General features: G+C 44.1%; 1 protein-coding gene across 1 annotated transcript; it reads right to left on the bottom strand.

Moving 5' to 3' along the window:
* Nucleotides 1-2,445: 2,445 nt before the first annotated feature.
* LOC115259209 (uncharacterized protein K02A2.6-like) lies at nt 2,446-5,505 on the bottom strand. The gene is made up of 2 exons (XM_062855219.1): nt 5,451-5,505; nt 2,446-5,390 (listed from the first exon to the last, which is right to left on the bottom strand). The coding sequence occupies exons 1-2, from the start codon at nt 5,503-5,505 to the stop codon at nt 2,446-2,448; spliced, it is 3,000 nt and encodes a 999-aa protein (XP_062711203.1).
* Nucleotides 5,506-12,749: the final 7,244 nt, after the last annotated feature.

The following is a 12,749-nucleotide window of genomic DNA, read 5'->3' as shown; positions in this document are numbered from 1 at the left end:
ATAAGCAATTAGGGTGAAATTAAAAGGTATTAAACTGAGATTTTTAGCCCTAGGCTAGTTCATCTCGGGACCCACGCCTTACTTCCCTTCCGAAGGAAGAACTCACATTTTACGAGTTTGTCGGGAGTGGGATTCGATCCCAGGTCCTCGGCGTTATAGTCAAGTGTTAACTTCTTTTGAAACATCTCTGTCAGTGGCGACTCCCTAACCTCAACTCTACCTGTTAAACGAATGTAAATTCTTGAATTTTATTAACAAATTAGCTTGTAATTTCTAGGAAATGACGAGAATAGTCGTTTCCGTCCAATTTCAATTTGATTCTGATCGTGAATTCTTCGCAAATGCTAGTTTTAGGGTCGTTGAACAGGTAAAAAGTGAGGTTACAAGACGCCACTGATCTCTGTTGTAACATATATAACCAAAACCTTCTATGATATTGATCGTAGCTCATTGCCATCTAAGATCATTATGCTGTAGTCTATACAACAACCTCTTGTAATGTCTCCTAGGATTTCTCCAAGATTTCTCTCTGGATTCCTTCGCATTTTTACATGTCATTTTTCTTGGTATTGCGAGGTATGCACTTCAAACGAAATCGCTCAATGATTTTCGTTCAGTGCATTATTTTTCCGTGACCGGAATGGTCAAGAATTTTAACACAGCAAGCCCCATTTGATTTCAAGTTTCAGCTCCGTACTAGGATCCGGAATAAAGCGACGCTTTCTTATTTCTTGAGCGATTCCTTGCCTGAATTTCCCACGCATCGAGATGGGCCAAGAAATTTCTTGCGATCTGCGTACTACCCATATTCTTTTTTGAACTCCTGAAGATTCTTCCGGACCTCTACAGGAATTTTACCAAGATTCGAACGTTTTCTTTCCTTGAGAATCTTCCGAGGTTCCTGAATTCCGATCGATTTCTGCTGCAGTATTTCACGAGAATCATACTATTTTTTTCCAGAATTTCTTTCAGTATTGCTCTCAGATTACCCCGGGGAATTTTCCCGAGATTGTCCCTGCTTCATGCCCAAAGAAAATGTTGCGGGATTTCTTCCATGATTAATTCCTACACACAGTTTTATTCACCGAGCTCGGATGTGCGAATCTCGGTTTCTGAATTTTAATCGAGACTCAGTTAACAAACTGGTAGGTAGCTTGGCAACGAGGCATGTCATACTGATTCTCGGCATTTATTAGAGCATATGAATAAAGCTGAGTAAATACTCTTTACTCAGATCTCTGTGAAGTTTCACAGTGATTTGTTCCACGGCTTCACATAGATTTAGTAAAGAGTATTTACTCAACTTTATTCATACGGCCTATTAGCTGAGAAACTCATGATAACATTTAGCTGACTACTTGGCTGTGCAAATCTCGGCATACGTGAACCAAAATTGCGCATTATAAATTTATAAATCTACACAAGAGTCTCTCACGATATATCGCAGGTGTTTTCACATGATTTCTTCTAAAATTTCTCTCAGAATTCCTCTTATAAAAATTTTCGCGATTCCTTCCAGTGTTTCTCATGAAATATCTTCAGTATATCCAGTATATCTTCTCGGGATTTCTTCCGGAGTTGCTGCAGGAGTTATTTGTGTGATTTCTACTAAAGCTCCTGCGAGAATTACTTGAGGAATTTTCCACGAACTTTCTGCAAGAGCTCCTGGCAGATTGTTTTTCGATGTTTCTCCTGCAATTTTTTCGAAGTTTGTTTTTCAACATCCGGAAAGAAATTTCCGTGAGCTTTCCGCAAAGTTTTGCTCTATAGATGTTTCAGCTGAAATATTTCTCAAAGGTTCGTGCGGGATGTTTTTTTAGTTTCTCCTGAGATTTTTTTCGGAGTTTCTCCTGCTACGTCCTTTCAGCGTTGATCCCTGGATATTTCAGAGTTTTTCAGCATTTATTCTGAACTTTCTCCTAAATATTTTTCGAGCCTTTTGGGATTTCTACAGGAGCTTTTGCTGATATTTCTCATGAAGTTCTTCCCGTGATTTCTTTCAGAGCTTTTTCAGACTTCCCCGTAGTTGTTCATCGCATTTCACTCAGTGATCCAAATATTTTTTGCAAATTTTATCGGAATCATTCCGATTTCGATCGTTTATTAAGGTGTCATGATGCATCACGAAGCTTTCTTTTGTACCGCGGATACCGGACGGTGTTCGGATCGGTGTCCCTACATCAGGGAATGATAACGCGCACAATTGTACGGATTAAAAAACTAATTTATTGCGACACGTTAAAACGGGTACAACTTTTATTCGCGAGACGTAAACAATAACTAAACTACTATGGACAACAATACACAGGCACAGAGCACAAACGACAACCAAATTAAAATACATTGATGCGCTTCCATTGCATCGCGCACGACAGTAGTGCTCTGTCTTGTGCGAGCTCAGCGGCGCGGTACACCGCAATCGGGTTGTCCACAACATCTCCCCTCTTAATAGAGCTGGTAGGGGTCGAACCTGACTGGCGGCCTTCGGGTACGTGAAGAAGGCCTAGGTAGCTCTACCATTGGTTCCACTTCGATAGCGGACTCGAAATCGGTCGATGTTGACGTTGACGATGACAAAGACGTTGCCGGGACCGCCGGGAGCTCGTGCCGTGGCGTAGACGAGGCACAAGCCGGCTCGGAACCTATCAGGGTAGGATCGGGACTGGAGACAGACACAGATCTTGGCGCGATCGGTGGTGCGGCTGACGTCGGTGTGCTTGGCGAATGGCTTGGCAAGTTCCAGGCACCCAACAGGATGTCGAGTGGTAGCGAATGCTGGCGAGAGGTGACCTGACCAGCGGATTGCTTCGACGTCGTGTCAGTGGCCATACGACTCCGGAGCTGGTTGATGTGCGAGCGCAACATTCGGCGGTTCTCGACCCACACGTTGTACATCACGTCTCCAATCTTCTCGATGATTTTACCGGGAACCCACTTCCAATCGTTACGAACGTGGAGTTTGGCGTAAACGGGGTCGTCTCGGTGGAAGGATCTCGGTTGCTTGCTGTCGTTCGATGTGGGCACCGGTGTCCGTACCGGCGGAGGACGCAGAAGCTCGAGGCACGTGCGGATTTTGCGCCCGAACACGACCTCGGATGGCGACTTCTGGTCTGGAAGAGCCCGGTTGGGCGTGCTTCGGTACGTCAGGAGGAAGGTATCCAGTGCCTCTTGCATCGATCCTCTCCCCTCTCGAATTTTCTTCACGGCCCGCTTGAAGGTGTCCACGAAACGTTCCGCTTGACCGTTCGATTGCGGATGGAACGGGGCCGTCGTGAGATGTTCGATGCCGTTGGAGGTGCAGAACTCGGCGAATTCAACGCTGGTGAATTGGGTACCGTTGTCGCTGACCAACGTTGCGGGCATACCCAGTCGAGCGAACAACCCACGAAGAATGGAAACTGTCACCGCTGAGGTGATACGGACGGTCTGGACGATCTCCGGCCATTTGGAGAACGAGTCGACTGCGAGGAGGTAGTACTCGCCTTCGATCGGACCGGCGTAGTCGACGTGGACGCGTTGCCACGGAGCGGTCGGTTTGGGCCACGGCATCGGTGGAGAGTGAGGAGGCGATCTAGCTACGGACGCACACTGCTGGCATGCTCGGACGAAGTCGGTGATGTCGGTGTCCATGCTGGGCCAGTAGGCGTAGCTTCGAGCGAGGGCCTTCATTCGCTGCATTCCGGGATGGCCGTGATGGAACTGTTCCAAGCAGCGCTTACGATGCAGCGACGGGATGACGAGCCGTTCCGCAAACATGAGACACCCATCTACCACGGAGAGCGATTCCTGCCTGGATTGGAACCGTTGGAGATCGGGCCCGGCCAGTTTTGACTGGGGCCAACCGTTTCGGACGTAGTGGTAGACTTGGCGGAGCAGTGGGTCTGCTTGGGTGCTTTGCGCGACGGCTCTGAAATGGAGAGGCAACATTTTACGGGAACTAGAAAGAACTGACCTGAGATCTTCATCTAGGTTGACGCTAGCGATAACGTAGTCCTCGTCGGGCTTCACGTGCTGGTTGATCAACCGGGAGAGCAGGTCTGCGTTGCCGAACTTGTGGGTGGGCACGTACTCGATGTCGAAGTCGTACAGCAGCAGATGGAGGGCGAAGCGTTGAAGGCGGTTGGCAGTGTAGACTGGTATACCTTTCTTGGACCCGAAGATCCGGAGCAGAGGCTGATGGTCGGTTTGGAGCCGGAAATGCCGGCCGAAGAGCATCTTATGGAACTTCGTAACGACGAACACGATGGCCAAACCTTCACGGTCGGGCTGACTGTAGCCTTGCTCTGCTTTCGTGAGTGCTCGAGATGCGTGTTGGACGACCTTGACGGTGCCGTCGGGGAACTTGTGGCTGATCGTTGCCCCTAGTCCAACGGAAGAAGCGTCGGCGGAAACGATGATCTCCCGCTTCGGATCGTAGTGCGTGAGGAGAAGGTCCGAGGAGAGGATTCGCTTGAACTGCTCGAACGCTTGCTGGCACTCCGGAGTCCACTTGAACTTCGCGTCTGCCTTGAGGAGATTGTCGAGCGGGTATCGTAGCTTGCGCATGTTGGGGACGAACTTGCCGTAATAGTTGATGGCCCCCAGGAAGGACCGTACTCCGGAAACGTCGGTGGGAGGCGGAAGCTTGGTGATCGCCTCGATTTTAGCTGGATCCGGACGGAGCCCGCGACTGTCCACGACAAGCCCGACGTACTGCACTTGCTGCTTCCGAAACGTGCACTTGTCCTCTCGAATGGTGAAGCCGAACTCTTGGATTCGCTTCAAGGCGGCCCGCAGGTTGCGATCGTGCTCTTCCTCTGTCTTACCGCCGATGATGACGTCATCGAGATAGCCGGAAGTACACTCCAGGCCGGCTAGCATGGTGTCGATAAGCTGCTGGAAGGCATCAGGTGCAACTTTCACACCCGGCGGGAGGCGGTTGTAGGAGTAGAGGCCACGGTGCGTGTTGATCGTGAGCAACTTGCGGTGCTGTTCGTCGACTTCCACTTGCAAGAAGGCGTCGGACAAATCGATTTGGCTGAAGACCGTGCAGCCGGAAAGCTTGGCGAAGATGTCGTCCGGAAGTGGAAGCGGATATTGGTTTGGTTGGAGAGCGGCGCTCAAACCCGTGGAGTAGTCTCCGCAAATTCGGATCGACCCGTTGGCTTTGCGGACTACGACGATGGGAGCTGCCCACTCGGAATAGTCGACCGGAGTGATGATGTCGAGTTTCTCCAGTCGGTCGAGCTCCTGGTCGACGGCATCGTACATTGCGTACGCCACCGGACGCTTCGGGCAGAAGACGGGTCGGACGCTTTCTTTCAGCTCCAACTTCACTTTGGTTTTACTGCACAAGCCGAGCTGGTCGCTGAAAACCTTGGGAAAGGTCTGTCGGAAACGCTGTTGAAATTCTATAAATCAAAACACAACACCTTACTTTCTTTAATTTTTTCTTAAATTTATTTGCTCACTCCACTCCGCACTTCCATTCACCATAACACCATTCTCAAAACTGACTTTTTTCATTCTCGTGATTCTGTCGACCGACACTACTACTTGTCCCTTTCTCTCCTTTTTCCTTCACACGTTATTTTGGTTTTTCGTTTCATCTTTCACCATCCGCGCTCAGTTCCATCGGGGATTTCGGTAGCACATCTTCGACCCGACGCAAGCGTTGGAGCAGGATTTCAATATACGTGAAATAATATTTGATTTGAAACACTGAAGGAAGTGATAATATGTGTTTTGAATAAAAGTAATTTTGATTAATAAATATCCAATGCCCTACTCCTACATCCTTTCCCTCTCCTACTCTTTTTTGCATAGCATTTTTAAGTACATTATAGTTTCGCTTTTAAATTTTCTATAATTCGTGCAAATACTTAGTAATAAAAAAAATAAGTTATTTTTTAAATCACCATGATAAGGTTTTCCTGAAAAAAGAAATAATCAATAATTTTATAGTGTTCAATTACTTACCACGAGCATTACCATTTGCGAAAGTCCGTATGTTTTACTGTTTATTGTATCCTAAAAATAACCCTTTGCAAATTTTAAACCGCATCGACATTTCAAAATTCAGCGCATTAATTCAATACTGCTCTCTTCAATGGTGCTTGAAGGTTTTAAAAGCTCAAAAAAAAAAAAGAAAAAATCAATCGCTTTGCTGTACACGTCCAGCTAAACATACTCTACCTCTCACAAAAGCACAACTGCTGATTTTCATCTTGCTCTCTTGGGTGGAGCTTATCAGGCTCTAGAAGTATCCATCGAGCAGAAAATCAGAAACAATCAATCGCTCTGCTATACAAGCCTTGCTCTATATCTCCTACCTCTCACAAAACAAAACTCGCTTAACATATACTACCTCTCACAAAACAAAACTCGCTTTACATATTCTACCTCTCACAAAAGCACAACGGCTGATTTTCATCTTGCTCTCTTGGGTGGAGCTTGTCAGGTTCCAGAAGTATCCATCGAGCAGAAAATCAGAAACAATCAATCGATCTGCTATACAAGCCTTGCTCTTTATCTCCTACCTCTCACAAAACAAAACTCGCTTTACATATTCTACCTCTCACAAAAGCACTACTGCTGATTTTCATCTCACTCTCTTGGATGGAGCTTGTCAGGCTCCAGAAGTATCCATCGAGCAGAAAATCAGAAACAATCAATCGATCTGCTATACAAGCCTCGCTCTATATCTCTTACCTCTCACAAAACAAAACTCGCTTTACATATTCTACCTCTCACAAAAGCACAACTGCTGATTTTCATCTTGCTCTCTTGGATGGAGCTTGTCAGGCTCCAGAAGTATCCATCGAGCAGAAAATCAGAAACAATCATCGCTCTGCTATACAAGCCTTGTTCTTTATCTCTTACCTCTCACAAAACAAAACTCGCTTTACATATTCTACCTCTCACAAAAGCACAACTGCTGATTTTCATCTCACTCTCTTGGATGGAGCTTGTCAGGCTCCAGAAGTATCCATCGATCAGAAAATCAGAAACAATCATCGCTCTGCTATACAAGCCTTGCTCTTTATCTCCTACCTCTCACAAAACAAAACTCGCTTTACATATTCTACCTCTCACAAAAGCACAACGGCTGATTTTCATCTCACTCTCTTGGATGGAGCTTGTCAGGCTCCAGAAGTATCCATCGAGCAGAAAATCAGAAACAATCAATCGATCTGCTATACAAGCCTCGCTCTATATCTCTTACCTCTCACAAAACAAAACTCGCTTTACATATTCTACCTCTCACAAAAGCACAACTGCTGATTTTCATCTTGCTCTCTTGGGTGGAGCTTATCAGGCTCTAGAAGTATCCATCGAGCAGAAAATCAGAAACAATCAATCGATCTGCTATACAAGCTTCCTTAACATCTTCTTCCTCTCACCACAAAAAAAAATCACTTTACATATTCTACCTCTCACAAAAGCACAACTGCTGATTTTCATTTTGCTCTCTTGGGTGGAGCTTGTCAGGCTCCAGAAGTATCATCGAGCAGAAAATCAGAAACAATTAATCGCTCTGCTATACAAGCCTTGCTCTACATCTCCTATTTCTCACAAAACAAAACTCGCTTTAAATATTCTACCTCTCACAAAAGCACAACTGTTGATTTTCATCTCACTCTCTTGGATGGAGCTTGTCAGGCTCCAGAAGTATCATCGAGCAGAAAATCAGAAACAATCAATCGCTCTGCTATACAAGCCTTGTTCTTTATCTCCTACCTCTCACAAAACAAAACTCGCTTTACATATTCTACCTCTCACAAAACAAAACTCGCTTTACATATTCTACCTCTCACAAAACAAAACTCGCTTTACATATTCTACCTCTCACAAAAGCACAACGGCTGATTTTCATCTTGCTCTCTTGGGTGGAGCTTGTCAGGTTCCAGAAGTATCCATCGAGCAGAAAATCAGAAACAATCAATCGATCTGCTATACAAGCTTCCTTAACATCTTCTTCCCCTCACCACAAAAAAAAATCACTTTACATATTCTACCTCTCACAAAAGCACAACTGCTGATTTTCATTTTGCTCTCTTGGGTGGAGCTTGTCAGGCTCCAGAAGTATCATCGAGCAGAAAATCAGAAACAATTAATCGCTCTGCTATACAAGCCTTGCTCTACATCTCCTATTTCTCACAAAACAAAACTCGCTTTAAATATTCTACCTCTCACAAAAGCACAACTGTTGATTTTCATCTCACTCTCTTGGATGGAGCTTGTCAGGCTCCAGAAGTATCATCGAGCAGAAAATCAGAAACAATCAATCGCTCTGCTATACAAGCCTTGTTCTTTATCTCCTACCTCTCACAAAACAAAACTCGCTTTACATATTCTACCTCTCACAAAACAAAACTCGCTTTACATATTCTACCTCTCACAAAAGCACTACTGCTGATTTTCATCTCACTCTCTTGGATGGAGCTTGTCAGGCTCCAGAAGTATCCATCGAGCAGAAAATCAGAAACAATCAATCGATCTGCTATACAAGCCTCGCTCTATATCTCTTACCTCTCACAAAACAAAACTCGCTTTACATATTCTACCTCTCACAAAAGCACAACTGCTGATTTTCATCTTGCTCTCTTGGATGGAGCTTGTCAGGCTCCAGAAGTATCCATCGAGCAGAAAATCAGAAACAATCATCGCTCTGCTATACAAGCCTTGTTCTTTATCTCTTACCTCTCACAAAACAAAACTCGCTTTACATATTCTACCTCTCACAAAAGCACAACTGCTGATTTTCATCTCACTCTCTTGGATGGAGCTTGTCAGGCTCCAGAAGTATCCATCGAGCAGAAAATCAGAAACAATCAATCGCTCTGCTATACAAGCCTTGCTCTTTATCTCCTACCTCTCACAAAACAAAACTCGCTTTACATATTCTACCTCTCACAAAAGCACAACTGCTGATTTTCATCTCACTCTCTTGGATGGAGCTTGTCAGGCTCCAGAAGTATCCATCGAGCAGAAAATCAGAAACAATCAATCGATCTGCTATACAAGCCTCGCTCTATATCTCTTACCTCTCACAAAACAAAACTCGCTTTACATATTCTACCTCTCACAAAAGCACAACTGCTGATTTTCATCTTGCTCTCTTGGATGGAGCTTGTCAGGCTCCAGAAGTATCCATCGAGCAGAAAATCAGAAACAATCATCGCTCTGCTATACAAGCCTTGTTCTTTATCTCTTACCTCTCACAAAACAAAACTCGCTTTACATATTCTACCTCTCACAAAAGCACAACTGCTGATTTTCATCTCACTCTCTTGGATGGAGCTTGTCAGGCTCCAGAAGTATCCATCGAGCAGAAAATCAGAAACAATCAATCGCTCTGCTATACAAGCCTTGCTCTTTATCTCCTACCTCTCACAAAACAAAACTCGCTTTACATATTCTACCTCTCACAAAAGCACAACTGCTGATTTTCATCTCACTCTCTTGGATGGAGCTTGTCAGGCTCCAGAAGTATCCATCGAGCAGAAAATCAGAAACAATCAATCGCTCTGCTATACAAGCCTTGCTCTTTATCTCCTACCTCTCACAAAACAAAACTCGCTTTACATATTCTACCTCTCACAAAACAAAACTCGCTTTACATATTCTACCTCTCACAAAAGCACTACTGCTGATTTTCATCTCACTCTGTTGGATGGAGCTTGTCAGGCTCCAGAAGTATCCATCGAGCAGAAAATCAGAAACAATCATCGCTCTGCTATACAAGCTTCGCTTAACATCTTTTTTCTCTCACCACAAAAAAAATTCACTTTACATATTCTACCTCTCACGAAAGCACAACTGCTGATTTTCATTTTGCTCTCTTGGGTGGAGCTTGTCAGGCTCCAGAAGTATCATCGAGCAGAAAATCAGAAACAATCAATCGCTCTGCTATACAAGCCTTGCTCTACATCTCCTATTTCTCACAAAACAAAACTCGCTTTACATATTCTACCTCTCACAAAAGCACAACGGCTGATTTTCATCTTGCTCTCTTGGGTGGAGCTTGTCAGGTTTCAGAAGTATCCATCGAGCAGAAAATCAGAAACAATCAATCGATCTGCTATACAAGCCTCGCTCTATATTTCTTACCTCTCACAAAACAAAACTCGCTTTACATATTCTACCTCTCACAAAAGCACAACTGCTGATTTTCATCTCACTCTCTTGGATGGAGCTTGTCAGGCTCCAGAAGTATCCATCGAGCAGAAAATCAGAAACAATCAATCGCTCTGCTATACAAGCCTTGCTCTATATCTCTTACCTCTCACAAAACAAAACTCGCTTTACATATTCTACCTCTCACAAAAGCACAACGGCTGATTTTCATCTTGCTCTCTTGGGTGGAGCTTGTCAGGTTTCAGAAGTATCCATCGAGCAGAAAATCAGAAACAATCAATCGATCTGCTATACAAGCCTCGCTCTATATCTCTTACCTCTCACAAAACAAAACTCGCTTTACATATTCTACCTCTCACAAAAGCACAACTGCTGATTTTCATCTCACTCTCTTGGATGGAGCTTGTCAGGCTCCAGAAGTATCCATCGAGCAGAAAATCAGAAACAATCAATCGCTCTGCTATACAAGCCTTGTTCTTTATCTCTTACCTCTCACAAAACAAAACTCGCTTTACATATTCTACCTCTCACAAAAGCACAACGGCTGATTTTCATCTTGCTCTCTTGGGTGGAGCTTGTCAGGTTTCAGAAGTATCCATCGAGCAGAAAATCAGAAACAATCAATCGATCTGCTATACAAGCCTCGCTCTATATCTCTTACCTCTCACAAAACAAAACTCGCTTTACATATTCTACCTCTCACAAAAGCACAACTGCTGATTTTCATCTTGCTCTCTTGGATGGAACTTGTCAGGCTCCAGAAGTATCCATCGAGCAGAAAATCAGAAACAATCAATCGCTCTGCTATACAAGCCTTGTTCTATATCTCTTACCTCTCACAAAACAAAACTCGCTTTACATATTCTACCTCTCACAAAAGCACAACTGCTGATTTTCATTTTGCTCTCTTGGATGGAGCTTGTCAGGCTCCAGAAGTATCCATCGAGCAGAAAATCAGAAACAATCATCGCTCTGCTATACAAGCCTTGTTCTTTATCTCTTACCTCTCACAAAACAAAACTCGCTTTACATATTCTACCTCTCACAAAAGCACAACTGCTGATTTTCATCTCACTCTCTTGGATGGAGCTTGTCAGGCTCCAGAAGTATCCATCGAGCAGAAAATCAGAAACAATCAATCGCTCTGCTATACAAGCCTTGCTCTTTATCTCTTACCTCTCACAAAACAAAACTCGCTTTACATATTCTACCTCTCACAAAAGCACAACTGCTGATTTTCATTTTGCTCTCTTGGATGGAGCTTGTCAGGCTCCAGAAGTATCCATCGAGCAGAAAATCAGAAACAATCATCGCTCTGCTATACAAGCCTTGTTCTTTATCTCTTACCTCTCACAAAACAAAACTCGCTTTATATATTCTACCTCTCACAAAAGCACAACTGCTGATTTTCATCTCACTCTCTTGGATGGAGCTTGTCAGGCTCCAGAAGTATCCATCGAGCAGAAAATCAGAAACAATCAATCGCTCTGCTATACAAGCCTTGCTCTTTATCTCCTACCTCTCACAAAACAAAACTCGCTTTACATATTCTACCTCTCACAAAAGCACAACTGCTGATTTTCATCTCACTCTCTTGGATGGAGCTTGTCAGGCTCCAGAAGTATCCATCGAGCAGAAAATCAGAAACAATCAATCGCTCTGCTATACAAGCCTTGCTCTTTATCTCCTACCTCTCACAAAACAAAACTCGCTTTACATATTCTACCTCTCACAAAAGCACAACTGCTGATTTTCATCTCACTCTCTTGGATGGAGCTTGTCAGGCTCCAGAAGTATCCATCGAGCAGAAAATCAGAAACAATCAATCGATCTGCTATACAAGCCTCGCTCTATATCTCTTACCTCTCACAAAACAAAACTCGCTTTACATATTCTACCTCTCACAAAAGCACAACTGCTGATTTTCATCTTGCTCTCTTGGATGGAGCTTGTCAGGCTCCAGAAGTATCCATCGAGCAGAAAATCAGAAACAATCATCGCTCTGCTATACAAGCCTTGTTCTTTATCTCTTACCTCTCACAAAACAAAACTCGCTTTACATATTCTACCTCTCACAAAAGCACAACTGCTGATTTTCATCTCACTCTCTTGGATGGAGCTTGTCAGGCTCCAGAAGTATCCATCGAGCAGAAAATCAGAAACAATCAATCGCTCTGCTATACAAGCCTTGCTCTTTATCTCCTACCTCTCACAAAACAAAACTCGCTTTACATATTCTACCTCTCACAAAAGCACAACTGCTGATTTTCATCTCACTCTCTTGGATGGAGCTTGTCAGGCTCCAGAAGTATCCATCGAGCAGAAAATCAGAAACAATCAATCGCTCTGCTATACAAGCCTTGCTCTTTATCTCCTACCTCTCACAAAACAAAACTCGCTTTACATATTCTACCTCTCACAAAACAAAACTCGCTTTACATATTCTACCTCTCACAAAAGCACTACTGCTGATTTTCATCTCACTCTGTTGGATGGAGCTTGTCAGGCTCCAGAAGTATCCATCGAGCAGAAAATCAGAAACAATCATCGCTCTGCTATACAAGCTTCGCTTAACATCTTTTTTCTCTCACCACAAAAAAAATTCACTTTACATATTCTACCTCTCACGA

The sequence above is a fragment of the Aedes albopictus genome, chromosome 3 (genome assembly GCF_035046485.1).
Source record: "Aedes albopictus strain Foshan chromosome 3, AalbF5, whole genome shotgun sequence".
In the NCBI taxonomy this organism is placed as follows: Eukaryota; Metazoa; Arthropoda; class Insecta; order Diptera; family Culicidae; genus Aedes; species Aedes albopictus.
This window is presented reverse-complemented; position numbering and strand designations above follow the sequence as displayed.